Source organism: Capsella rubella, unplaced genomic scaffold, assembly GCF_000375325.1.
Source record: "Capsella rubella cultivar Monte Gargano unplaced genomic scaffold, Caprub1_0 scaffold_3, whole genome shotgun sequence".
Classification (NCBI taxonomy): Eukaryota; Viridiplantae; Streptophyta; class Magnoliopsida; order Brassicales; family Brassicaceae; genus Capsella; species Capsella rubella.
The window spans coordinates 12,303,415-12,329,931 of record NW_006238921.1 but is presented as its reverse complement, the minus strand read 5'-3'; the positions used below and the strand labels follow the sequence as shown (position 1 = coordinate 12,329,931).

The 26,517-nt window shown below is 31.7% G+C and overlaps 8 protein-coding genes across 8 annotated transcripts; 6 read left to right on the top strand and 2 right to left on the bottom strand.

Moving 5' to 3' along the window:
- Positions 1–1,386: 1,386 nt before the first annotated feature.
- LOC17893994 (UDP-glycosyltransferase 73B5) lies at positions 1,387–3,212 on the top strand. Its single transcript, XM_006296547.2, has 2 exons — positions 1,387–2,482; positions 2,551–3,212. The coding sequence occupies exons 1-2, from the start codon at positions 1,492–1,494 to the stop codon at positions 3,012–3,014; spliced, it is 1,455 nt and encodes a 484-aa protein (XP_006296609.1). The 5' UTR covers positions 1,387–1,491; the 3' UTR covers positions 3,015–3,212.
- Positions 3,213–3,541: 329 nt separating this feature from the next.
- On the bottom strand, positions 3,542–4,567 carry LOC17892042 (lactosylceramide 4-alpha-galactosyltransferase). Its single transcript, XM_006298964.2, is given in 4 exon segments — positions 3,542–4,147; positions 4,149–4,240; positions 4,243–4,288; positions 4,517–4,567. Coding segments are annotated over 4 exon segments (795 nt in total).
- Positions 4,568–4,687: 120 nt separating this feature from the next.
- Positions 4,688–6,780, bottom strand: LOC17891075 (DNA-directed RNA polymerases II, IV and V subunit 3). The gene is made up of 3 exons (XM_006298096.2): positions 6,258–6,780; positions 5,766–6,003; positions 4,688–5,208 (listed from the first exon to the last, which is right to left on the bottom strand). Exons 1-3 carry the CDS (start codon positions 6,704–6,706, stop codon positions 4,936–4,938), a joined length of 960 nt encoding a protein of 319 aa, XP_006298158.1. The 5' UTR covers positions 6,707–6,780; the 3' UTR covers positions 4,688–4,935.
- A 1,707-nt stretch (positions 6,781–8,487) lies between these two features.
- On the top strand, positions 8,488–10,403 carry LOC17893942 (probable fucosyltransferase 4). The gene is made up of 2 exons (XM_006297255.2): positions 8,488–8,764; positions 8,853–10,403. Exons 1-2 carry the CDS (start codon positions 8,491–8,493, stop codon positions 10,292–10,294), a joined length of 1,716 nt encoding a protein of 571 aa, XP_006297317.1. The 5' UTR covers positions 8,488–8,490; the 3' UTR covers positions 10,295–10,403.
- Positions 10,404–11,363: 960 nt separating this feature from the next.
- Positions 11,364–13,096, top strand: LOC17892514 (probable fucosyltransferase 5). The gene is made up of 2 exons (XM_006300140.2): positions 11,364–11,517; positions 11,601–13,096. The coding sequence occupies exons 1-2, from the start codon at positions 11,364–11,366 to the stop codon at positions 13,046–13,048; spliced, it is 1,602 nt and encodes a 533-aa protein (XP_006300202.1). The 3' UTR covers positions 13,049–13,096.
- Positions 13,097–14,054: 958 nt separating this feature from the next.
- On the top strand, positions 14,055–14,612 carry LOC17891134. Its single transcript, XM_023786159.1, has one exon. The coding sequence runs from the start codon at positions 14,055–14,057 to the stop codon at positions 14,610–14,612; it is 558 nt and encodes a 185-aa protein (XP_023641927.1).
- A 2,171-nt stretch (positions 14,613–16,783) lies between these two features.
- On the top strand, positions 16,784–18,126 carry LOC17893264 (NAC domain-containing protein 41). The gene is made up of 3 exons (XM_006299084.1): positions 16,784–17,069; positions 17,159–17,424; positions 17,512–18,126. Exons 1-3 carry the CDS (start codon positions 16,784–16,786, stop codon positions 18,124–18,126), a joined length of 1,167 nt encoding a protein of 388 aa, XP_006299146.1.
- A 3,412-nt stretch (positions 18,127–21,538) lies between these two features.
- On the top strand, positions 21,539–22,096 carry LOC17891927 (non-specific lipid-transfer protein 9). Its single transcript, XM_006298975.2, has 2 exons — positions 21,539–21,891; positions 22,039–22,096. Exons 1-2 carry the CDS (start codon positions 21,539–21,541, stop codon positions 22,049–22,051), a joined length of 366 nt encoding a protein of 121 aa, XP_006299037.1. The 3' UTR covers positions 22,052–22,096.
- The last annotated feature ends 4,421 nt before the right edge of the window (positions 22,097–26,517 follow it).

Below are 26,517 nucleotides of genomic sequence, written 5' to 3'. Positions count from 1 at the left end.
TTAGTTTATTCCGGTTATGGATTTTGAACCGGGTTGGTTTGAAAAAATCTTTGAAACGGACGTTGTTGTGTAACTTGTCAGCTTACATAGTACTAATTGCCAAAAGGTCCACTTCATTCTTTTGGTTTAATTTGATCAGACTAATAAATTGTATGCATATTGTTTATTAGTATTTATTTTAATAGTTAAAACATTATATAGCTTGTAGTTTAGTTGTGGTATTTCCAAAGTAAACGTTACTTTTGTGATCTTGTGTTTTAGAAGAAGCAAACTATTGTATGTTAAATTTTTAGAGCATGGATCTTTCAATGAGGATGGAAACCATCTACTAATTCTTTGATTCGAGTTAATATAAATAAAAGGGATTTTGAACTAAAAAATAGATTCTAGAAACTAAAAAGGTTATCTTGTATAATTGCATGAATCGGTATTATCTTTACTGGGTTGGGTTTTAAAAACGCCCAACCTAATAACGAGCCTAATAACGAGGTAAGTAGGTACATATAGCAATTCTTAATATTTCGATTGTTCGTGTATGGTTGACATTGAAAGATATCCCAAATAGGTGTTATTGAATTCCTAGGATTAGTAGTATTGCATTTGGTTTGGGTGCTTCGATGGCTACTTACAAACTGAGGTTAGAATTTAATCTCTTGGGTGAGGTTGAAGTAATTGAATAGAGCTTTTGCTCCAAATTTGCAGTAGTTAATGAAAAAAGATGAAAAATAATGTTCGTTTTAGATAATTTTGTAGAAAAGTTAGATGAGAAAATACTAAAATTTCCAGCTAATTGTAGCCGAATCTAGCTAAAATGAAAAATACTTAAAAAAATACTCTTGTGTAATTTAATCATAGTTGTACTTCTTTATTCTTCTAGCTTCCGAAGTCCGAACAAAAAAATTAGGTTTTCTCAAATCTTAGACACTTCTTTTTTAACTTTCGATTTTTTGCCGAATAATAATAATTAATTTAGAATTATTATTATTATAAATTAGTAAAATATCATAAGCCTTAAATTATAGAGATTTTACTGTAGTTGTGATTAAATTGTACTGTAAAACCTCTACCTAAATGGTTTACCAATTAGAGAGAATCGTCTGATTTATCGAAATAGTAAGTGGGATTATTATTCGACTTTGTATATTCTTGTTCCAGCCTTCGAATTTCATATGGTACCAAGAAATAAAGCAAACGTCAAGGCTTACTCGTCACTAAAGTAACAAGTCAAAGTTTGCTAGCTATACTACGAACCAGAACAAGGCAACACAAAAGCAAACACATGACGTATGCAAAGACGTGATTACTCTTCTTCCACGAACACGCGTGTGTGTGTATATATATCTCAATATGTCTGAATCTGGAAGAGTAATCCAATCCAGACAAGGAACCTTCTTTGCTTTGTCTGATCACATCAAACATCTCAGTTCTTAGATCTGTCAGAATTTTCCATTTTGGTTCTGTTTTCTTTTGATTTTTCTGTTGCAAGAAAACATGAACAGAGAAGTTTCTGAGAGAGTTCATATTTTGTTCTTTCCCTTTATGGCTCATGGCCACATGATTCCAATTCTAGACATGGCCAAGCTTTTTGCGAGCAGAGGAGCCAAATCAACTCTTCTCACAACTCCAATCAGTGCTAAGATCTTGGAGAAACCTATTGAAGCATTCAAAGCTCAAAACCCTGATCTTGAAATCGGGATCAAGATCTTCGAGTTCCCTTGTGTAGAGCTTGGATTGCCTGAAGGATGCGAGAACGGTGACTTCATCAACTCATACCAAAAATCTGACTCAGGTGACTTGTTCTTCAAGTTTATTTTCTCTACCAAGTATATGAAACATCAGTTGGAGAGTTTCGTTGAAACAACCAAACCTAGTGCTCTTGTAGCCGATATGTTCTTCCCCTGGGCGACAGAATCTGCTGAGAAGTTTGGTGTGCCAAGACTTGTGTTCCACGGCACATCATTCTTTGCCTTGTGTTGTTCGTATAACATGAGGATTCATAAGCCACACAAGAAAGTCGCTACGAGGTCAACTCCTTTTGAAATCCCATGTCTCCCAGGGAACATAGTAATCACAGCAGATCAAGCTAATGTTGCTGACGAAGCAACACCAATGGGAAAGTATATGAAAGAGGTAAGGGAATCAGAGACCAATAGCTTTGGTGTCTTGGTGAATAGCTTCTACGAGCTGGAACCGGCCTATGCTGATTTTTACCGAAGTTTCGTGGCGAAAAGAGCTTGGCACATCGGTCCCCTTTCGTTATCCAACAGAGAGTTTGTGGAGAAAGCAGGAAGAGGGAAAAAGGCCAACATTGATGAGCAAGACTGCCTCAAATGGCTTGACTCTAAGACACTTGGTTCAGTAGTTTACTTGTCCTTTGGGAGTGGCACTAACCTCACCAACGAACAGCTGTTAGAGATTGCTTACGGTCTTGAAGGCTCTGGACAAAACTTCATTTGGGTGGTTAGGACAAATGGAAACCAAGGTAATTAGTCTCATCCACTATTGTTCTTTCTTAGTATATTTGCCTCAATGTTAACATAGTTATGACAGGTGAAGATGAAGAGTGGTTGCCTGAAAGGTTTGAGGAGAGGACGACAAAGAAAGGACTGATAATACGAGGATGGGCGCCGCAAGTGGTAATACTTGACCACAAAGCAATTGGAGGGTTTGTAACGCACTGTGGATGGAACTCAGCTGTGGAGGGCATTGCTGCAGGGCTACCTATGGTGACATGGCCAATGGGAGCAGAACAGTTCTACAACGAGAAGCTATTGACAAAAGTGTTGAAGATAGGAGTGAGCGTTGGAGCTACAGAGAAGGTGAAAAAAGGAAAGTTGATTAGTAGAGAACAAGTGGAGAAGGCAGTGAGGGAAGTGATAGTTGGGGAAGAGGCAGAGGAAAGGCGGCTATGGGCTAAGAAGCTGGGCGAGATGGCTAAAGCCGCTGTTGAAGAAGGAGGATCTTCTTATAATGATGTTAAGAAGTTTATGGATGAGATAAATGGTAGCAAGTAGAGAGGAAGACAGAACATGTGTTAATGTTGTGAGATGTATTGTTTGATTTTGTGTTACTCTTTGGAGTTCTCGTTTATGTCATAGACGAGTCATTGGTAAGAGGAAGTCCATAGTGTTTTTTTTATACAATAAAGCTTCAATCAAGTCAAATTTAATAAGATTGGAAGACATGTATTTAGTAAAGTATATACTTTAAGAGATCAGATTAGCCAACAACAACAAATCAACACATGTGATTTGTTTTTTTTACAAAGAAAGAAAACTTAAAGCAAACATGAACACAAAAAAAGCAAAAGAAAGACAAGAAACGTTGTATGACCTGTTTAGAAATTCTGAGAGTTAGTGAAGCAGAAACTGTGCAGAGACTGGAGAGATGAGACTTGTACATGACGCTTCCTTGAGAAACAAGAATCTTTGTATCTGTTTAGAGAGTATGAGAGTTTGTGAAGAAGAAACTGTGCAGTGAGTAGAGATGAGAGACTGTACATGACGCTTCCTTGAAACACAAGAATCGTTGTATGATCTGTTCAGAGAGTATGAGAGTTTGTGATGTTTCTGCAGATTGTGCAGTTAGCTGAGATGAGACTGTACATGACGCTTCCTTCTTCAATCTTAATCTTTCTTGTGATTTTGTTCCATAGATGAATCATGTAACTCCCTTTGCTTATCTCCCGTACAATCTTCTCTACCCATTGTGCTTCTCTGATATTTGCAGGTTTCTTGAAAAGCTTTGGGATTTTGATCCAATTTACTGGATAGAAAGCATCAGGGGGATAGATAGTGAAGTTGTATCCAGGTTTGTTTCCTAACCTCTTGATAACTCTAGAGACAATGTAAGGGCTGTTGTGTCCCCATATGTTCTCGTCGAAAGTTGTGGAGTACTCTTGCAAGAACTCTCTCATAAGCGGATGGTTGATGTCAAAGAACATTACTGCGTTGTTTAGTCTTGTCCATGTCTTTGTTTTTGGATCGATACTCTGAGCTCCAATGGCGTTTCTTAGTCTTGTTATATCATCAAGGAAGATGATGTCAGTGTCAAGATAGACTCCGTATTTGTAGAGTACAGCGAGTCTTGTTAGGTCAGAGAGATTCATGAACAAGGGGATAGAACCAGGATCCATGTGGCCACTCTTTTAGCCTTTTCAGCCAAGCTTCAGCAGGAGTGTCCTTGACAAGGAACGGGATATCTAGGGTTACAGCAATTAGGTTTTGTTTGATTGTGTATCCTTAAGAAGGATGGTGTATCCTCTGGGAGAGTCTAAGGAGTTAGAAATCTTCACAAGGATGATGAGTTACAAAAGTTTAAAACTTTAGTTATAAGAATTCTATATTTTGTTACTAAAAATTTATAGATAAAATTCACAATCAAACAAAACCACATTCTTACAAAATTAGTCAGTTTTGTTTAGATAATGTTTTTTATAAATTAAAACATAATTAAGAAATATAAAATTAAGTGGAAATTTGTAAACTTTCAAATTGTTTTCCATACTCTTAGATACCAATGTGAGTAATGCTCTCTGGTCGCACAAATAGACAATGGAACATGACATGATTATTTGTTTCTCTTTGTGTTAAGTCTGTTCTTAGTCATATTGGAACACTACCAAACAATTTGCTAATGATCTCCGCAATGTATTGAATTTAAACCCTATACTCTCTAACGCTGATGGTTTCAATTCAACCCTTTTCAATTTTCTTTTCCTTTTACGAGCAAGTCTAACAACTAACATAACCCAACTTAACAAGATTCAGGAACAGAAGGAACAGAGAGGTTCAGAACAAACAGAAGACTGCCACTTCACATGTTGTTATCTAACAAGACAGTGCCGCTAATGGTTAATATATTAGTCTGATCGAGGAGAAACTCAAACCCGAAACAAACGGGGAAAACCAATGAGCTCGAGAATTAACAACGGGATCATCCTCCATGCATATGGGCGCCGAGTTCACCAAACTGATCATCTGCTTCGACAGTGTCATCTGAGAGACGGACTGCATCAAGCTTCTGCTTCAGGATATCTATGGCATTTAGTACCAGCTGTGATGCCTTCACTGCACCTGTGGATTCAACAGTGAATATAAAACTATCGTCTTTTGGATGGATCTCAATGAGTCCCGGTTTCCCCATCGCTTCAGCTTTCTTGATCACTTCTTCATCGTACGTGTAAGCTTCAGGATCAACCACCACAACCTAAGAATCAAAGTACATTAAACACAACCGCAATGATAGGAAAAGCTGACAGTAATAGGCTAAGTTAGCTATGAAAAATCTAAACAATAGACCACAATGGTAATGGCAGAAAAATTTCCAATAACAAAGGACTTAAACAGTTATAATCAGATGTAATGTTCTCTCGCAAGTCAAAAGAGAGTTACTTCAGCTGTGGCGAGTCCTAGTAATAGCTGGAATATAGAAGAAAAAAATTCAACATGAACACACTGGAACACCAACATGAAAACTCATACAAAAATCCCATTTTAGATTCATTTGGATGACTGAAGCAATTCTCCTACAACTATCACAACCACTGAGATAACTTGGTACTAAAGAGCTCAGTATTGCTACCTTACACAAAGATAACTACAGAAATGACCTAATGGAGCAAACACCTGGAGAAAATTCATACACCTATATCAGTATACATACTGCAAATGCATGGTAGCAAATCAAGTAAGAAACAAACTACATGGAAGTCTCAAAGCCACAAACTTGTTAAAAAGTCGTTCTTTCACAACATCGAAACGAACCTGTCTGGTGACTGGGTCAATGCCAAAAACCTTGGTTGGACAGCTCTCAATCAAATCGATTTTTTCATCCTCTGTCAATGTGTCCATCATGTCTTCATTGATAATAATGTCAGGCTCATACATAAACGTAACAGTAGCTGCTGGAGACCATTTCGCATGATCTTTCCCAATTCCTTTCCTCGCTATCGCCCTAAGCCTCAGTTCTTGTCCCCTGCGCAGTTTCACAATGATAATCCCCCTGAAACCAAATCAAAAACAGTCATTATAAAAGTTAAGCAACCAAAACCCACACAACTACCATTACAGTTTTCGCTATGAAATTTTCATAAAACCAGCTCAAAGATGTCACCTTTTGATTAAGCATTGTATAATCTCTATAGTTTAGCAAACCCAATTGATTCATATAGCAAAAACAATCACCACATTTCTACATATAAAAAATGAAGAAACTTTAATCAGCAAAACAAGAACCAATAATGAAAAAGCACATACTTATGCTCGCTTGAATCAGACGCAGACGAGTCAATAGTGAAATCCACAGGAGTCACAGTAGGATCAGCACTGTAGAGATCCCTACTAGTCACATCTAGGGTTTGATCAGTAACACACTTAGAGCTAAGCCTAAACTCAACAGAGCAAAACTCGCACTGTCCATCTCCATCACAAGCATCACAATCTCTAGAGAACCTCATGCTCATCGCACGCTCGCTTGTCAGAGGAATGAGACCTAATCGATGAGCAATGAACTCGTCGTTGAGCACAGAGGAGTTAACCTCGATTTCGACTAGATCGATTGCAACGGTTGGGACTTCGGAGATCATAACGCGACGGAGAGCGTTCGCCATGGAAACATCGGTTTCACGGAGCTCGAACTTGGCGTAGTCGTCTTTAAGCTCGCGGATCTTCACCTTTGGGAATCTTTGGTAAGTCGCACCGTCCATTGCTGAAGCTCGGTGGTTTCTGATTCCGGAGCTTTGTTAGGGTTTTAGGATTGTGAAACTTTTCAGTTTCTTCGCCGGAGAAGAAGAAAGCAAATTTGTGTGTGAGAGTGGTGAAGAAGATATAAAACTTAGTACAGTGGTTTAAGTTGGGCCTATTGGGTCTAAGTTTAACTGGGCCTCTATGGGCCAATATCTTACTGGGCCTATTTTGTGCTTCTCTTTAATACTTTTTTTTGGGAATGGTTCAACTAGTTAATATCTATGATCAATTATCACCTCATTATAAATTTATAATATATGTGATTCTGAGTTTTATATGTATTATTAAAATTTTATGAAAAGTCTATACCATTTTATTTTTTTTCATACGTTTCGCTTTCGTATTTGTCGACTTATACAATTGTGACTAATATTATATACGACTATTCTAACATAACATTATTGTATGGGCTATATGGAAGATTATACATATAAAACAAAAAAATATTAATGTATTTACTGTATATATATTATAATATTATATATATATATATATATACAGTATATGAATGGAGCACAGTCACTGTCATCCGATAAGAAAAAAATATTGTGATATTTGAGACTTTAAACTTGATAATCACAAAAGTCAGCTTCATTGGTGCAAGTTGAAGAACTTTGGCATAATACAAAGTAGGCCTAGCAGCCTTGGAATTCGACTTTTGATTTGGGTTCGGTTCGAATATGGATAATTCGTCCCTTACCTCTGAAAATTTAATAAGATATTTTAGAATTTTGGTTCGGTTTTGTTTGGTTTTGAATATTCGAAATATCAATGAATGTAAAAGAATTGGTTAAACTTGGAAACATGACTAAATTTTGACTAACAATATTATTTTGGGTATTTTTTTGATATTTTGGCCATAAAATAACTGAAATTTTGAATTTATTATTGTACTTTTGGATATAAATTATTTCAAATATATTAATAATTAATATTTTGATTATATTTGCATTTTTGATAATTCATATACTATTTAGTTCTAGTTTCGGTTTGAGTTCGGTTGTAATTTTTTTCTATATAAAATTAAGAATCCGTTCAAATACTTTTTAGTGTCCAAATCAAATTTCGGATCAAGTATTATGGTTCGGGTTTTTTTTCTGATACGAATATTATGCCCATGCCTAGTTTCGGGGATTGATGATTTTGACTACACCTTAGACTTAAACTGGACCTATTCAACCATATCATTTTGTATATCTTAGGCAAACTAAAATATTCTCCTTAACGCATAGATTCTTTTATTAAGCGTCCATGCTAAGTCGTTGTTACTCGTTCATATTATAGTCATGGTGCTTACCGCGTTTGGATTATATAATCAAAACTCGGACCATAACTTTAAAAGTTCAGTTTTGAAACTTTAATAAGAGTCGTAAGACTTTGAACATATTACATATAGAAGATGTTTCGTGGCCGACTTGTATTGATTCTTAGAATCTTTTGACCATTGGTTAATCTAGTTTTAGGACGTACGTTGACTTTATATATATGGTAACGATTAAGTCACTAGCCCACATGATTGTGTATATATTGATTGGCCATATAATATCAAATCTTCACAACGTGCATGACAATTCATTTCTTTAGCGTTAATAATTCACTAAGAGCTCTTCTCATAGGAAATTTCTTCGTCAATTCTTAAAAAAAAAAAAAATAGATATCACAATTTTAGATTTCATGACTTTTCTTTATATTATACAAAAGTAGAGTCACGTTTGGAGTTCGTTAATGATAGTCACAACTAACAATGACACATTTTAAAGAATATTCAAAGATTATACGAGTTGTAATATCAAGCTTATATGTAAGAGTTGTAAACTCTTTTTTGAACCCATCTTCATATACCAAAGTCAACATGTTCCACATGTTTGAGATCTCCGGCGAAGTTATCAAGGCTTTGGGGTTGAGGACGAAGATTCTTATAACAGTCTTCGTCTTTAGTTGCTTACTGATTTTTTCTGTATTGTTACTATCATCTTCAAACAATTTCAATATTCAACTTCTTGATGCTTCAATCAACGGTAAAGAAATAAACTTCATCTTTTGTTATTCATTGTTAACTTTATAGAATCATTCTTGTGACTTTATTTTCTTGTGATATGTATTTAGATGATGAATATGAGACAACTAGGGATAAATTGATAGGAGGGCTTTTAACCGCGGATTTCGATGAAGGCTCTTGTTTGAGTAGGTATCATAAAACGTTTTGGTATCGGAAGCCTTCACCATACAAGCCTTCTGAATATCTTGTAACTAAGCTAAGAAGTTATGAGTCGCGTCACAAACGTTGCGGTCCAGGGACAAAAGCTTACAAGAAAGCTACAAAGAACCTTAGTCGCGATAAGAAAAACTACGCGAGCGAATCAGCTGGTGAATGTAGATATGTCGTGTGGATCGCGGATTACGGGCTTGGGAACAGGATGCTTACTCTAGCTTCTGTGTTCCTTTACGCTCTCTTGACAGATAGGATCATTCTTATTGACAACCGCAAGGATCTTGGTGATCTCTTATGTGAGCCATTTCCAGGTACTTCATGGTTGCTTCCTCTTGACTTTCCATTGATGCAATATAATCGCTTCAACAAGGATTACTCTCGTTGTTACGGGACTATGTCGGAAAAACATACCATCAACTCGACTTCGATCCCGCCTCATCTATATCTTCATATCCTCCATGATTCAAGGGATAGTGATAAGATGTTCTTCTGCCAAAAAGATCAAAGTTTGATTGACAAAGTCCCTTGGTTGATTGTTAGAGCCAATGTTTACTTTGTTCCATCTCTATGGTTTAATCCAACCTTCCAAACCGAACTAACTAAGATGTTTCCGCAGAAAGAAACAGTCTTTCATCATTTGGCTCGGTATCTTTTTCACCCGACAAATCAAGTTTGGGGTATGGTCACTAGGTACTACCATGCTCACTTATCCAAAGCAGAGGAAAGACTCGGTATTCAAATACGCGTTTTTCGCGATCAAGGTGGATACTACCAACACGTCATGGACCAGGTCGTATCTTGCACACAAAGAGAGAAACTTTTGCCTATATTGTCTACACAAGAAGAAGCAAAAGTCAATATATCGAACACTCCAAAACGTAAAGCTGTTCTTGTCACATCTTTGTCTCCTGAGTACTCTAAAAAGCTAAAGAACATGTTTTCAGAACCATCAAGATCGATAGGAGAGATTATAAAAGTCTATCAACCAAGTGGAGAAAGATATCAGCAAACAGACACCAAGATCCACGACCAAAAGGCGCTTGCCGAGATGTATCTTTTGAGCTTAACTGATAACATTGTTACAAGCGCAAGGTCTACATTTGGGTATGTTGCTTATAGTCTTGGAGGGTTAAAGCCTTGGTTACTTTATCAGCCAAATGATGTCAAAGCTCCTGATCCGCCTTGTGTTCGATCCACGTCGATGGAGCCTTGTTTCCTTACTCCTCCTTCTCATGGATGTGAAGCTGATTGGGGAACTGACTCGGGCAAAGTTGTTCCTTTTGTTAGGCATTGTGAGGATGATACTTATGCACTTAAGGTTTATGATGAATTATAGATATTGTTTTATGACATTTTATTTCATTGGTTTATTGAGTTATTCCCACATAGGAGAAATGTAATAATTTTTTTTGTCTTCTGTAATATTAATCATCTGAATTACTATATCTTATATAATAAGACAAGGTTTTTTCTAACTTTGCATACTTATAAATTTGTAAAAACAATTGTCCTCTAGTAACCCCATGTTTAATCCTAGTTGTACTTAATATATGATATATATATTTATTTTTCTAAGTGTCTATAGATCATGGTCCTTCCACCCCATTTGACATATCTTTATCTAGTGCTTCGACTTTAAATAATTATTAGATTTAGGAACAACCATCAATGATTGAATTATTGGCTAAACCATGACTCATTTAGAAAAAATACTGCCACCAATTAATGAAAATTATTTTTACAAAAAAAAAAAAAAATACAAAATCATCGTAGATATTTAGTGTAATGATTCGAGTGTTACATACTTAGGTACATGCATGATCTTATTAGGTGTCACATACGAAGTCATGAATTGCATAAAATATCATAGTTAGTCTTGTTTACCACTCCTGACTTCGAAACTACGTTCATGTACACATTTAGCGATCCATAGTTTTGTTAGAGCCGATGTGCTATTGTTTTCAAATTTTTTGACACTTGGTCAATCGATTTAATTAGGACTTTGGCTATGTTAAATCTCCAAAACATAATTTACATTTTTCACTATACTATTATTTCAAGTTTGCACAATGAGCCAAACAATCCCTAGTTGTTATAGATTCCAAGATTTCGACATTGTAACGCCCGTAAATAATTCACAACAGCTCTCTTATTAGCAATAACTAATTCGTTAATTATTCTTAAACACACATAAGTACAAAGTCACAATTTGGAATTCAAGAAAATTTTACAATAAAAAAATGTGGAATCACGTTCGGGTGAGTTCGTTGATAGTCACAACTTAACAATGACACATTAAAGTATTCAAAAGTCTTATTTTAATTAATCTATGATTGGCAATAGAAGTTGTGATTACGTGCACTATATTAGAGTCTTATTGAATCATCTCATAGTTATAGTCAAACATGTATCACAAATTTAAGATCTACCGCAAAATTTTCAAGGCATTGGGGTTGAAGACGAGAGTTCTAATAGTAGTAATCTTTACTTGCTTACTGGTTGTAATATTATCATTCTCAAACAACTTAAACAACCAACTTCTTGATGCTACAACAAACGGTAAACAATATCATCCATCATCTTTTATGCTAACTTAAAGAATCTTGATTCTGATTTTATACATTCATTTTCTTGTGATATAGATTCAAAGGTACTCGATACGCCGAGGGATACATTGATAGGAGGGCTTTTAACCGCGGATTTTGATGAAGCTTCTTGCTTAAGTAGGTATCAGAAGTCTTCCTTGTACCGCAAGCCTTCTCCATACAAGCCTTCTGAGTATCTAGTCTCTAAGCTTAGAAGTTATGAGATGCTTCATAGACGTTGCGGTCCAGACACAAAGGCTTACAAAGAAGCAACGGAGAGTCTTAATCGCGATGAGAATTACGCGGACAAATCATTGAATGGTGAATGTAGATACGTTGTGTGGATGGCAGGTTATGGGCTTGGGAACAGAATGCTTACTTTAGCTTCTGTGTTCCTCTACGCTCTCTTGACAGAAAGAGTCATTCTTGTTGACAACCGCAAAGATGTTAGTGATCTTTTATGCGAGCCGTTCCCAGGTACTTCATGGTTGCTTCCTCTTGATTTTAAATTGATGAAGTATCCTTATGGTTATGACTACAACAAGGAGTACCCTCGTTGTTATGGAACAATGTCGGAAAATCATTCGATCAACTCGAGTTCCATCCCGTCTTATCTATATATGCATCTCCTTCATGATTCAAGGGATAGTGATAAGATGTTCTTCTGCCAAAAGGATCAAGATTTGATTGACAAAGTCCCTTGGTTGATTGTTCAAGCCAATGTTTACTTTGCTCCATCTTTATGGTTTAATCCAACTTTCCAAACCGAACTAGTTAAGCTGTTCCCGGAGAAAGAAACCGTCTTTCACCATTTGGCTCGGTACCTTTTTCACCCAACAAATCAAGTTTGGGATATGGTCACTGAGTACTACAATGCTCACTTATCCAAAGCAGAGGAAAGACTCGGTATTCAAATACGAGTCTTTGGCAATCCTGCTGGATATTTCAAACATGTCATGGACCAGATCGTAGGCTGTACGCAAAGAGAGAAACTCTTGCCTGAACTGGACACACAAGAAGTCGAAATATCGAAAACCAAGAAACATAAAGCTGTTCTTGTTGCATCTCTCTATCCAGAGTACTCTCAAAACTTAACCAAAATGTATTCGAACCGACCAACTTCGACAGGAGAGATTGTTGAAGTTTATCAGCCAAGTGGAGAAAGAGTTCAGCAAACAGACACAAAGATACACGACCAAAAGGCGCTTGCCGAGATGTATCTGATGAGCTCAACTGATAAAATTGTCACAAGTGCAAGGTCAACGTTCGGATATGTTTCTTATAGTCTTGGAGGGTTAAAGCCATGGTTACTATATCAACCAACAAACTTCACAACTCCTAATCCGCCTTGTCTTCGATCCACATCGATGGAGCCATGTTTCCTTACGCCTCCGTCTCATGGATGTGAAGCTGACTGGGGAACTAACTCAGGGAAGATTCTTCCTTTTGTTAGACACTGTGAGGATATTATGTATGGAGGACTTAAACTATATGATGAATTCTAATTTCTTGTTTATATGGTTTTATTGGATCATTGAGTTTTTAAAATCAAAAGAGAAATGTTATCTTTCTTTTCAGTTTACACTTATATATATCCTTTGTATTAATAATAAGTTATTGTATATAAACAAGTAATTATTTAAATTATTTACTAGGTTTGTATGGTTAAAGAGAAATCTTTGTTTTAGTAAAGATATTACAGAATATGTTATTGATTTAAGAACAAATTATAGAGCTTATTAAGGATAGTAATCTCCTTGTACCATAAACACTCAAGTAAGATCACCATATACTTTTAGCATCTACCAAATTGAACATGCACTATAATTTCGTAATTCCATCCAATCTATATAATTCTTTAATAAACCAAATTCTATTAATTTTTCTTATTATGATTTAAAGTCGTAAAATCATGTTTAATGTATAAAGACAAAGCAATTTTTTTAATAAAAATTATATCTCTTAATATTATTAGTTTATTACTATATATAGTTTAAAAATCACATATCCAAGTATCCAACTATCCATGGAATAAAAAAATTCACTGTAAAAGAAATTAATTTGGGTCAAAATTTGATTAATGACAGTATGACACAAAGATAGAGCTCTGCGAAGAGAATTTCAACTTTTGGAAATTAATTAATTCTTTTTGCCAATCCCATTAGTGTTCATAATCTTTTAGACTGCTTTATTTGATTATTTTAAATCATATTATATAAAAAAATCCTAAATATTAAATTTGTTGCTTAATTTGAGGTGATTTCTTTCTTAATAATATGGATACTCAATTTGAATTAGAGAGAAGATATTATTCATAAGCTATCTTTTAATTTTGTTATAAAATCTTATACTATTGTAAAAATTCCTTAAAATACAAAATTTGTTACTTAATTTAAAGTTATTTGTTTTCCTTAATAATATGGATAATCAATTCTAAGTAGAGAAAAAATGTTATATATAAGTGTATAAGCTTTCCCAACATCTAAACCATTTCACATCGATCAAACTACAATGGCTTTCTCTTGTGTCACAAGAAACGTATTCTCAATTCTTCCTCTTCTCATTGTTCTTTCAATCTCTCCTTTGTCTTCATCTTATACTCTAGATCAAAAAGTCACAAAAGAAATGGTTAACCAACTCTGCGCAAAACCAGCATTTTACTCACACTTTTGTGTCTCTTGGCTAAACTCTGATCCAAAAACATTCACCCTAACCTTACAAGGTCTTATCGACATGGTCTATGCCAAGACAGAAACGTACGGTAACAATAACCTAGAGATGATTAGAGGCTTGGAGAGAACCACGGCTGATCCAAAGCTCAAGGCCTCATATGGTTCTTGTGTGCAACAACTTGAAGTATCCACTAGAGCAATCACGCAAGCTAAAGGGTTTGCGAGCAAGAAGGCTTACTCGGACGCATCAAACTCGGCTTTTACAGCTTTGAATGGTATATCTACTTGTGAAGCTCAGCTTAAAGGATCCAACGTATCAGTGAAAGTAGCTGTTGGTAATGTTATGTATGATAGAATGTGTAACATTGATATGAACTTCTCTGACCTTTTTAGTTAGATTATTTCTCTATGGTTTCAGTAGTTTTGGTGTAGGAACTTTAAAACCAATAATTAATAAAATGTTCTTTTTTTTTCTTTTTGGCAATTATGCGATGAATAAAAATGTTTTCATCTCAAAATCTCAACTTTTTTTTAAAAATAGAATCTTTAAAAAAATTTCCAATAGAGTTGAACTACATATCTGTTATACTGAATATGGAAAAAAAAAATTACATATCTTGGATTTTCCCTATGAAAACATTTTTGGTTTCAAATCTGTTTTCTAATATGGAAAATTCTTAAGGGGTTAATATAAAAAAATATCAAGAATAAAATTATGCTATTAAATTCAAGGTTAATATGTTTAATGATATATCTGAGCATATCTTGGATTTTCCCTATGAAAACATTTTAGTTTCAAATCTGTTTTCTAATATGGAGGATTCTTAAGGGATTGATATATAAAAAATATCATGAATAAGATTATGCTATTAAATTCAAGATTAATATCTTTAATGTTATTTCCGAGCATATCTTGGATTTTCCCTATGAAAACATTTTAGTTTCAATATCCTTAAGGGACTAATATAAATTATCACAAATAAAATTATGCTATTAAATTCAAGATTAATATCTTTAATTTTATTATGGTGGTAATTATAGATTTTATATGGATGGCTCAATGACTCAGAACCAATCATATTAGGAAACTTAATTTGTTTTGAGTGTTAACCAAGGACTTACTCGAACGCATCTAACTCGGCTTTTAAAGCCATGAGTAGTATATATCTAATTTTGATGTATGATAGAATGTGTAACATTGATATGAATTTGTCCGACTTTTTTTTTATTTGATTCTCTATGGCTTCATTTCACTTTTACATTTAAGATGGGAAAATATGAAATTTTCATAATTTTTATATAATTAAGTACCCCATGAAGGAACTATTATAGAATGTACATATCTATTAACCTAAAGAAAGAAATTCAAGAGAGTAGCTAGAAAAAATAATTAAATAAAATATCTCCACGATATCTTCTATAAATTAATTGAGAAATATCTTTTTAAAAACGTTCTTATTTTCGCTTGTGATTAACAAAAATATCATGCTGAGACATGCAAAGGCTAGAACAATTACGACAACTTCTTTTGTGAACATTATATTTCTTCTTTTGTGATTTGTGAGTTTGCTTTGTTATAATCAAGATTGGCATTTATTTAGTTTGCTAGTGGGCTAGTGGTTCTCACTCCTATTTGCCTTCTCAGCAGATCCGGTTTCGAGTCCGGTCTCTCTCAAAGAAAGATTTATAATTTGTAATGATGTCAAAAAAAAAATCAACAGGCATTTATTTAGTTTAACCAAAATAACAAATATTGGTATTTATAGAGTTTAAATACCGACGGCTCGAACTTTTAATATGGTTAGAGTTTTTGACCAAATATTTTATATTTTTGTTCTATTTTTTGATTAGTTAATACTTAACAGTCCCTAAAAAAAATGGATTTCATATTTCCATTTTTTAAAAATATCCAATTAATATAATAAGAAGGAACACCTTTTCTGTTACGGAATAATATATATATATATATATTGTAATAAAAAAATTTGTAATAAAAAATTTAGCTAATCCTCCATGACTATTATTATTTTTAATATGTAATAAAAATTAATTTAATTTTTCATAAGCTAAGGAATAAGGTTAATTTTACTTATATACCAGGATTTCAATCTTCAAAAGTCACATGAAAACGTTATATTATCCAGCAAAATTTCACACTTATGATCAGTAATTAACAATATTTGTTTAAGAAAACGGTTTCATTGAAGAAAATAAAGGAACGTTTTGTTTAATAAGTTAATATAAAATTTTCTCTGCCCATGTCTCAATTTTTGAAATATATCTTAATGAATATCTTAATTTTAACATACTAAAAAATACGTCTATATCTTAATTTTTAAATAAATCGAAAAATACGTCTATAACATAATTACTTTAACAAACTAAAAACTAATTCTACTAGCGCAATGTCAAATTAAATAAGGAAGAGACATAACTAAATCTTTTAATCTCTAAGGATTACAATTTCTATTTGGTAAAACTCAAATGAAATGTATCCACCGTCTCCTTATATAAAGAGACATAACGTAACCTTAACTCTTCAAGAAAATCACAATTTGTTTCTTGATCATGTCGATGCCTTCAAGAAACAAACGTAAAGAGAGATCATCAGATATTGCATCATCTTCATCATCTTCTTCTTCTTCTTCTTCGAGTGCTCATGACTTAGCTTCTTCCTCGTCGACGAAACCAAACCTTTTAGTACCAGGTCTCAAGTTTGTACCATCGGACACCGAACTCATCAATCACTACTTGAAACCATACCAACGAGACGGAACATATTATTACCCACAACCTTTTGATGTTCCTATCCATCACGTAAACATCTACATGTCCGATCCACAACAGCTCTCAGGTTTTTTCTATTTCTATATATCTTTCTTCTAGTTCTTTAGGTTTTTATATATATGCATTACTCTACTTATACATCTCTATCTGTAACAGTGGACTTCGAGAAGGCTAATGATGAAGCATGGTTCTTTATAACTGAGAGATACAAAAAGGGTATAAGTGGGAAGAAGCATAAACGTGCTGACAATGAAGGATACTGGAATGCAACGGTAGGTGCCAAGACGATTGCTGGTGTGGAAGACGGCGTGGGGGACGTGACCGCGCTACAATACTTCATCGGGGAAAAGCCTCACGACGTGAAAACAGATTGGTTAATGCATGAGTACTCTTACAAGTCTCCTAATGATGATAACGATAAGGTACGTATGTGTTTCTTGTGTTCCAAGGTATTAAGATTTTAAGACTTTTCTGGATGTTGATTTGAGGTTTTTGTTTCTGTTTTTCAGGTTGAGTATGTTTTGTGCAAGATTTATATGACTCCATCGTCGGTAAAGTTGATGAAAGATGAGGAAAAGGCGATGTCGAAGGCGAAGAAAGGGAAAGGCAAATTGAAAGTGGAGGTGAAGCAGCTGGAGCAACCTAAGTGTTCCTTACCATTAACACAACATCATCAGGAGCAGCAACCTAAGTGTTCCTTACCACTAACTCAACATCATCAGGAGCAGCAACCTAAGTGTTCCTTACCATTAACACAACATCATCAGGTGCAGCAACCTAAGTGTTCCTTACCACTAACTCAACATCATCAGGAGCAGCAACCTAAGTGTTCCTTACCAGTACTAACTCAACATCATCAGGAGCAGCAACCTAAGTGTTCCTTACCACCAACACAACATCAGGAGCAGCAGTGTTTGCCTTATGACATGGATGATGATGACTTTAATGACTTCGATGACTTCTTTGATTTTGTCGACTCTGATCCTCAACCAAAGGATGTTGAAGATTTCTTTGCTGAGTTCATGCAGACAAATTCATTGGATGGAGATGATGAAGACGTACCTAAAGATAGAGATTTACTTGAAGGCTTCTTCACTGATGACGATGATAAAAGATTAAACTGACTGATTTATCTTAGCTTTCTGAATTATACTTTTCCATTTTGGTTTTCATGAGTTCTTGAAGTCTTTATGACTCCTTTTGATTATCTGGTTTTGGGGCTATTCTATTCTTTGGTTATGTATTGATCTTCTAAAACTCAAAAGCTTGTAATTGTTTACTTTTGTTGCAATAAATTCACATTACACAATAAAAAAGGATTACACAACAAAATTAATATACTTTTACTTATTTTTGTCTCCACTCTCTCTTGTATTAAACAATCTCTCTCGTTTGATGATATTTTTCATGACTTTTTTTTGTAAAGGAAAATGTTTAATTTACTAACAATATGAGATTGTTTTGTTTTAATTGAATAACACAAAATATTATAACAAAAAGAGTTTGTTAGGTTTTGGTTTTGGTTTTATTTTTATATTTTTTTTTTCATCTTCTCTAAATTAATTCAAAATGGCATTTCTGGTAAATAAGAAAACACAATCAGAGTTCTTTTAGTAATTAAGCTTTATGTGGGATGTGTAACTATAGTAATATGACTATTTTTTACGTGTTATTATGGATAATTTCCCTAAAAAATGATTTCTTGATTAAGTACAAAAATCTTAAATATCATATAAAACAAACCAAATTAAATGAATTGAACTACATAGTTTTGTTGTCAACATTAAACCATAACATGCCTATTAGGCAAATATCTATGATAGGTTCGTTTTACTTGTTTTTGTTACCAATCTCTCTAATTTTTAAAAGGTTACTAGAGAGTTTTATGTAAGGTTCACCATGATGGGGGTACTTCTAATTTTTTTGTTTAGTTCTTTAATAGATTTCAACCTGGCCATTTGAGTTTTCGGGTCGGGTTTGGGTAGACTCTGTTCGGATTCGGATTATATGGGTTTAGGAAAATAGAACCCATTGGTAAATTTTGGACTTTCGGTTCGGTTTCGGTTTGAGTATTTTCGGGTTCGGGTCGGTTTAGGTTATAAATTAACTACGATAGACCGTGTCAGAAAGTGGAAGGAAAATTTCCTACGAAATTCTTTTAAATATTACTTTCGTAGGAAAACTTGAAGGAAATGTATAAGAATATTGTAGGAAATAACACAGAGAGAATTTGGAAGGAAATATTCCTTCAATATTGTGAATTTTATTCTCCATCTGTCTCATAATAAGGAAATGTCTTAAACAATTTTTTTGAAGTTTTCATTATAAATTATTGCTTAAAGATTTTTTTTTTTCATTTTTTTATGTTTTCAGTTTCCTATATAAATGTTTTTTACTCTTTGTATTATGCAAATTATTTATGATTGGCCAAAAAATTTTTAGATTTATAAAAATAATATTTAACTATATGATAAAATGATTTCTTAATTCAAGTAAAAAGCTTAAAATAATATAAAATGAAACAATGGGAATAAACCAAATTAAATGAATTGAACGGAGGATTTATATTATTTAATTATATATAATAAAATTATTAGAATAATTTTTTTTTTTAACATTGGACTATAAACATGCCGGTCCTTTAACAAAATTCCCATGATATGTTCGTTTTTACTAGTAATTATCTCTAGTCTCTCTTGTTTTACTTTGTTTCTTCTCTCTGAAAATATATGTTTTTATTCAATAAATAACTCAGTAATATACACTTGAGTTATGCAACCGAACGAGAACAATTCACTTAATGGAAAAAAAAAGTTGAGAGAATATAATTAATATAATAGCTATCACTATTTAAATTTTAGTAGCATTTTGTTTTACAATCTTCCTCATTATTTCTTTTGTTCATTGTCTTGCTACAACTGCTGGAAGTCCGGGTAATTGTTAATTGTTATTTATACATTTATTTTGTAATTATCGTCATGATGATTTCACTTTTTGTTAATGAGTATTTATTATAGTTAATAATGTATATAGGTTATTGACCTAGTCGACATTGACGTCCAAAAATTGTATAGCTTGTGTAATTCACCTGGACTCTGCAATTTTTATTGTAGAAGAAATAGTTATGATTATGGTTTATGTCGTAGAGAAAGATGTTTTTGTGTTGATATAACTAACTAGTATGTATCTAAGATAAATTATGTAACCGAATATATTGGTATCTGCTTATAATTTTCGCATGTTTTTGAATGAATATACAAAAGGTCTAGAACGGAGTACATAAACTTTACCAAATCAAAGTTAGATTGATTTTCAAGCCATAGATTTTCTGCAAGTTTAAGAAAAATTAATATAAGTTAATGAATATTGAAATGTAAAAAATAAATATAAACTAAAGTTAGCCAATACACTTTCACGTAAATATATTTGGTAAAACTGTTGCATATATTGACTTTATTATTGTGAATCTTATTCTCCCTCCGTATGTTCATAGTCAGTGATGTCTTATAGAATTTTTTTTTCATTTTTTTTGATGTTTTCAGTTTCCTGCATAAATGTTTTTATTCTTTATATTATGCAATTTATTTTTATTGGTAACAATGATTTTGGAGTCATAAAAAGAATATTCAAGTATAAAAAATAATAAAAAGTATATTTTTTTTTAATTTAAGTACAAAAATCTTAAAAATCATATAAAATGAAAAAAAGAATAAATTGTACCGCGGGTTAAAATCTAGTTGATATGTAATATATGTCCGTTTTAAAAAAATTGAATCACAATATGTATGCATAAATTAGTCTTTTTTATTAAATTCATATATTGTATGATTATTCAAAAAAAAAAAAAACAAACAAAAATGAAAGGAGAACTAATTTTTAAATTTTAGACAAAAAATTCCTTAATTTTTTATATTATAATTATCAACTAAATAGAATCAAAAGTTGAATATATTAGTGAATATTTTAGGTAATAAATTAATGGCTTGAACAATAAATGAAATGACATAGTAGCAAGAAATGTACACTATAGTATTTTCTTTTGGCAAAAAGTGTTGCAAAAATATTATAGTAGATAAAACATTTGAAGATATATCCATCCAAGAACTAATGATATTTCCATCTAAGAATATATAATCATTCACAAGAGATAAACAAAAAAGTAATCATAAATTTAAATTAGTGTTATCTTAATTTTCATATAGTATATCAGTTTTGTTACTTGATATACATTAGTATGGGTATATGATGTGTAAGAATTCAGAATCTTGGACACTTTCTAGATATGCACACATAATTATCACTAGTAAATTGTGTATATATTTTAGTCAATGACTAATTAGTAAACTGGAAAATTATATAATTGGCATGTGTGTATATTTAAGGAAATCACTTTAACATATTGTAACTATCACACTAATTGTCTTTAATTTGTTTCCCAAAATGAACAAAATAAACTAGTAAAAGATAATATAATAGTATAAATAAACTTTTAACCCCTTACAAAAAAACATAAGCACCACAAAAATCAAAGAGAAAATGAGCAAATTGGTTTTAATAGTTTGTGCAATTGCAATCACTATTGTTACTTTACCTTTGAATATACAAACAGTGCATGGTTTAACGATTTGTGAAATAGCAACAAATGAAGTAAAACCATGTTTGCAGTACCTTTGGGCTCCTCCTCAGGCTAGGCCACCACCAGATTGTTGCAGTGGCTTAGATAAAGTGAACCGAAGTGCTAAAACGTTTGAAGAACGTCGAGATATTTGCATGTGTCTCTCAATTGAAGCAGCAATAACTGGAGCCGATCAATACAAGTTTACCAATTTGCCAAAGTTTTGTGGTATTAAGTTGTTTGCACCCATTGGTCCAAAGTTTGATTGTAACAGGTAATTCATCTTATTTAAAATTGATTACTAACTTTCATTATTTCGTTTTTTTTGGTTTAATCTCTTTATCATATTTTTATATAAGAGAATAAGAATATTGATTTCTCTCATAATTTTCTCAATGATCTTTTGTGTGTGTGTGTGCAGCATTAAAGTTTAAGGTGGATAAGAAGTTGGAATCAAAATGAAGATATAGTAAAACCTCTATAAATTAATACTAGATAAAATTAATAATTTCTATAAATTAGTAAATTTATCTAGTTTCCAGTTGGATCAGTATAATTTTGGATGTAATTCGATAAAATAATAAGATAATAATTTTTTAAAAATCCAATGTATTTTATGGTCCTATCAATACTATAAATTAATAATCATAGTAAATTATCTAGATGTATGGACATAGCATAAGCAAGAGCCAATAGCTCAATTGGCAAAAGCTTAGATTACCGGGATGTATGGACATCGAGCCATAACCTCTTAATTATTAAAAAAAAATTGAGTATTAATTTTTATTATTTCCGTTATTGGTTTAATCTCTTTATCATATAATTCTTTAAAAGTTAAGAATATTTTCTCTTATTATTTTCTCAATTATCCTTTTTTTAGCAGCATTAAAGTGTAAAGTGAATAAGAATGAAGAACTTGGGGTTAAAGTGAAGATATATGAAGGAAATTTGATTCATTTACAATAACTTTTCTTCAAATAATAAAACAATACCTCAAATAATAAAATTACCATATATAGGATTGGCTTTTCTTACAAAACTGTAACATACAACGACTTGCAATTTATCTCATAATAATTTAAGGATCTTGCATGAACTAGTATAATATTCTCTTCAACAAGTCCACCCCAAAATACTCTAAAGGGGACATACAAGGCAAATAAGTTAATAAGTTAGTTTTAAATGGACCAAAGAAACATCTTGATTCCAAAAAGGAAAGTGGGCATCGAACTTCATTAAGTCCCTTTGGGCCTAACGAACGACTATTGCCCCAAGTGCCACTAATTATACTATGATCTAGAGGGCCTAAAAAGAAAAATTGAAAGAATGATACAAACATTTCCAAGAGGTTGTCATCTGATATTATAAAGCCGAAGTACTAAGAAGATCCAGTCATACAGAAGGTGCATAACAACACATGAAAACATAACGCTAACAAATTAGGCCAATTATGAAGATTCATAACAAACTCATGTTCTCAAGCTCAGTCTCAAAGTCATAATGGACAAAGAACATAGATTTGAAGAAGCTTGTAGAATGTATTCACTTTAATATGGATTTGGAACTTGTACATTCTATTTTATGGGTTTGTATTTTTGTTGTTTTCCATGGTTTGCAGTACTATAGATTTTTTAATTTGGATTTGGAACTTAAAACTTTTTTGTATTTAAGCTAGATTCGAATGTTGACCAAAACAAAAAAACTATATTCAAATATGTCTAGCATTGACAATTTGACATAACAAATTATCTTTTTAGGTGATGGTTCAGTTCTTCATATTTTTTTTGATTATTTTGTGTAAATTGCTTTATTTGAACTGAATTTGAATATAGTTCGGTTATTTGTCGATACTTCTTCAAAATATCCAAATCAAATTTAAGAACCAAACCAAATAACCGAACTCGTAAGCTTACTTTTAAATTATCTATAAATTAACATATAATTATAAAATAAAAGAATAAGTGCCATTATTTTACTTGATATAGACAAAACTTACAACAATCCCTCTTTTAAATGGCACTTAGGAGGAAACAATAGCCTTGATTGGTGAACATAAATAAAGTTGTACAAATCATAGAATTTTAATTTTTACCAATCACAAAAAAAAACTTTATTAAAACATTTATTCTCTGATATAGTTTTTATGTACATTTTTTTTAAGTCTTACAAAGGTTTTGAGTTTTACAAAGGTTTTATTAACTTACTGGTATAACGTTTTTGGAGGAAAAATTTTAAAATAACGTTTTTGGCGGAAAATTACAAATCACGTTTTGCAGGGAAAATTACAAAATCACGTTTTTCACGGAAAAACTATAGGAATTACGTTTTTGGCAAGAAATTTACAAAAACATATTTTTGGCGAAAAAATTATAAAACCATATCGTATTCTATCATGTGTTTAATTTTTTGTGTTAGTGTTTGGATTTTTATGTTTAAAATTTTGTGTTTACTTGTGTTTAACATATTTTGTCCACTAGAAACCCATAGTCAATCCATAAAAACATGATCGTTAATGGACCGGTTGTTAGTGGACATGGTCAACTATTTGTCAATAATTAAAATACTAAATAGACAATATTGTACGTGTCAAAATGACGTGAACACTTACTAAATTTTTTTTAATAGTTTTGACTTTTGAGTAAGTTACCAATCGAATATATAATGCTGAATCTTTGTCGTTAAAATGACTATGTACAATTATTTATTTGGAAAGAAATAAAGAACCTGAAAATAAATAAATAAGAAGGCAGCTTTTGTAAGTGCTCTCCAACCATGTCCCAATCATTCGAAAGTCCAACTTTTTTGGTCTTATCCTATTTTTATTATTATTTACCAAATATTATGAATTATTAAGTAATAGTAAATGAAAAATGAACGTTTGCTAATAAATTGTAGTGCATGGATCATATTAATGATAATAAGCAAAAGCTATTTTGGGTTAGTCCAAAGAGTAGTGTGTCTTTATTCGTACTAGGTAATGTCCCGCGCATATGCGCGGGTTGTTGTATATTTATTTAATTATTTTAATTTATTTATTATTTATAAAAAATAGATTAAATAAATTTTAATGCTTATGACATTTTTACATGTTATTTATTTAAATCATACAGTAGAAGCATACATCCATATCTTTTGAATTTATTCGTTGATTAATTGTTCAATTAATCAATTTGGATAGTAATTTTCTTTAGTACTTTTAAGTATTTTTTGATAAAACAATAATATTGTTAATGATAAAAATAAAAATGATATTGGGAGAATTTAAAAAATACCCCTTTAAAAATACCACTTTTTAAATTTACCCCATTTTCAAACTTTATCAAAACAACCACTAAAAATGCTGAAATTTATCCAAATATGTGTGTAAACTTATAAATATACACAAAAATTACATTTATTTGTGTATAAAATTTTATTAATTTCAATGTCTTACAAATTGGTTTGAATATAACAAAAAAATATTTTGTTAAAATAATTACATACTTTGAAAATAAAATAAATATACATGAATATGTGAGAAAGAAAAAACATATAAAGTAAAACAATGAAAATGGTTTATTTAGCTTGATTTTCTTATGGTGCGATGGTCAGAAATCAATATTTTTGAATCCCATCGATAAAGTAAATTCCTTATAACCATAAAATATTATTATACATATGTAATATACATTTAATAGTATAAAAACAATGAAAAAATGAAGAAGTACATAAAATAAAGAAGAAATATAATTGAAAACAAAAGTTTTAACCAAATATATAATCAAGCTCATACAATGATATCTTAATTGAGCTTTCAACGCATGCAAGAACATTAAAAATTAAACAAAGAAAATATTGAGAATATCAGATATAGTGGAGGAGGATGTAAAAATGAGTATTTATAGGATAAAATATGATGTAAGTTACAGTTCTAAAATAATTAAATCAGAGGAGTTATAATTATATATTTATAGTGTGTTAATTGAAGTTAAATGGAGGAAACAAATAGTAAATTGAAAGGTTATATAATTTAAGTTACAATTTAATAGTAAAGTGTGGATTTCAAGTATGAATTAAAGTATATGACTAAATGTGTTAGGTATTTGGTTTAATTAAAAATAAATAATATAATTAAAAAATAAATGCTAAATGGACCAATAAGGAGAGAGTGGAACCTTAAAAATTCCCAAGAAATAATTTTATTTTTAATCTATTTTTATATTCCTCTTAATTTAAGTTATATTTCTAGGTTTAATTATATTTTTCATCCTTGTAGTATATATAATAGATAGAAATTGGAATATCAAATTGTTTTTAGATAGGAAATCAAGTATAAAATTCAAAGTTAAAACAAATTATAATGTTCTTTGTATTATTACATGTTGAATCACAAACTAAATATAAGGATCATTATTCTTAAAAGAATGTCTTACAAATTGGTTTGATAATTATATAACAAAAAGTTTATTTTGTTAAAAAATTACATACTTTTGAAAATAAATTAAATATACATGAATATGTGAGAAACAAACAAACATCCAAAGTAAAAAGAATGAAGATGGTTTCTTTAGCTTGATTTTCTTATAACCATAAAATATTATTATACATATGTATTACATTTAAAAATATAAAAAACAATGAAGACATAAAGAAATACATAAAAACAAAAAATAAATAAAATTGAAAACAAAAGTTTAAACTAAATAATTAATCAAACTCTTACAATGATATTTTAAATGAGTTTTCACCCCATGCAAGAACTTTAAAAAAAAACCAAAGAGAATAATGAAGATATGAGATATGGTAGAGAAGGATGTGAGAATAGCTATTTATATGATAAGAAGTGATGTAAGTTACATTTTTAAAATAATTAAATTAGAGGAGTTATAATTATAATTTATAGTGTGTTTAATTGGAATTC

Coding starts and splice junctions, on each gene's coding strand:
- LOC17891075 (XM_006298096.2), bottom strand. CDS start 6,706: ATGGACGGTGCGACTTACCAAAGATTCCCAAAGGTGAAGATCCGCGAG. Junction 6,004..6,257: donor TCTGATTCAAGCGAGCATAA/GTATGTGCTTTT, acceptor ATTTGGTTTCAG/GGGGATTATCATTGTGAAAC. Junction 5,209..5,765: donor TTGACCCAGTCACCAGACAG/GTTCGTTTCGAT, acceptor TTTGATTCTTAG/GTTGTGGTGGTTGATCCTGA.
- LOC17893264 (XM_006299084.1), top strand. CDS start 16,784: ATGTCGATGCCTTCAAGAAACAAACGTAAAGAGAGATCATCAGATATT. Junction 17,070..17,158: donor CGATCCACAACAGCTCTCAG/GTTTTTTCTATT, acceptor TATCTGTAACAG/TGGACTTCGAGAAGGCTAAT. Junction 17,425..17,511: donor CTAATGATGATAACGATAAG/GTACGTATGTGT, acceptor TCTGTTTTTCAG/GTTGAGTATGTTTTGTGCAA.
- LOC17893994 (XM_006296547.2), top strand. CDS start 1,492: ATGAACAGAGAAGTTTCTGAGAGAGTTCATATTTTGTTCTTTCCCTTT. Junction 2,483..2,550: donor TAGGACAAATGGAAACCAAG/GTAATTAGTCTC, acceptor TAGTTATGACAG/GTGAAGATGAAGAGTGGTTG.
- LOC17893942 (XM_006297255.2), top strand. CDS start 8,491: ATGACACATTTTAAAGAATATTCAAAGATTATACGAGTTGTAATATCA. Junction 8,765..8,852: donor TCTTGATGCTTCAATCAACG/GTAAAGAAATAA, acceptor ATATGTATTTAG/ATGATGAATATGAGACAACT.
- LOC17891927 (XM_006298975.2), top strand. CDS start 21,539: ATGAGCAAATTGGTTTTAATAGTTTGTGCAATTGCAATCACTATTGTT.
- LOC17892514 (XM_006300140.2), top strand. CDS start 11,364: ATGTATCACAAATTTAAGATCTACCGCAAAATTTTCAAGGCATTGGGG. Junction 11,518..11,600: donor TCTTGATGCTACAACAAACG/GTAAACAATATC, acceptor CTTGTGATATAG/ATTCAAAGGTACTCGATACG.
- LOC17891134 (XM_023786159.1), top strand. CDS start 14,055: ATGGCTTTCTCTTGTGTCACAAGAAACGTATTCTCAATTCTTCCTCTT.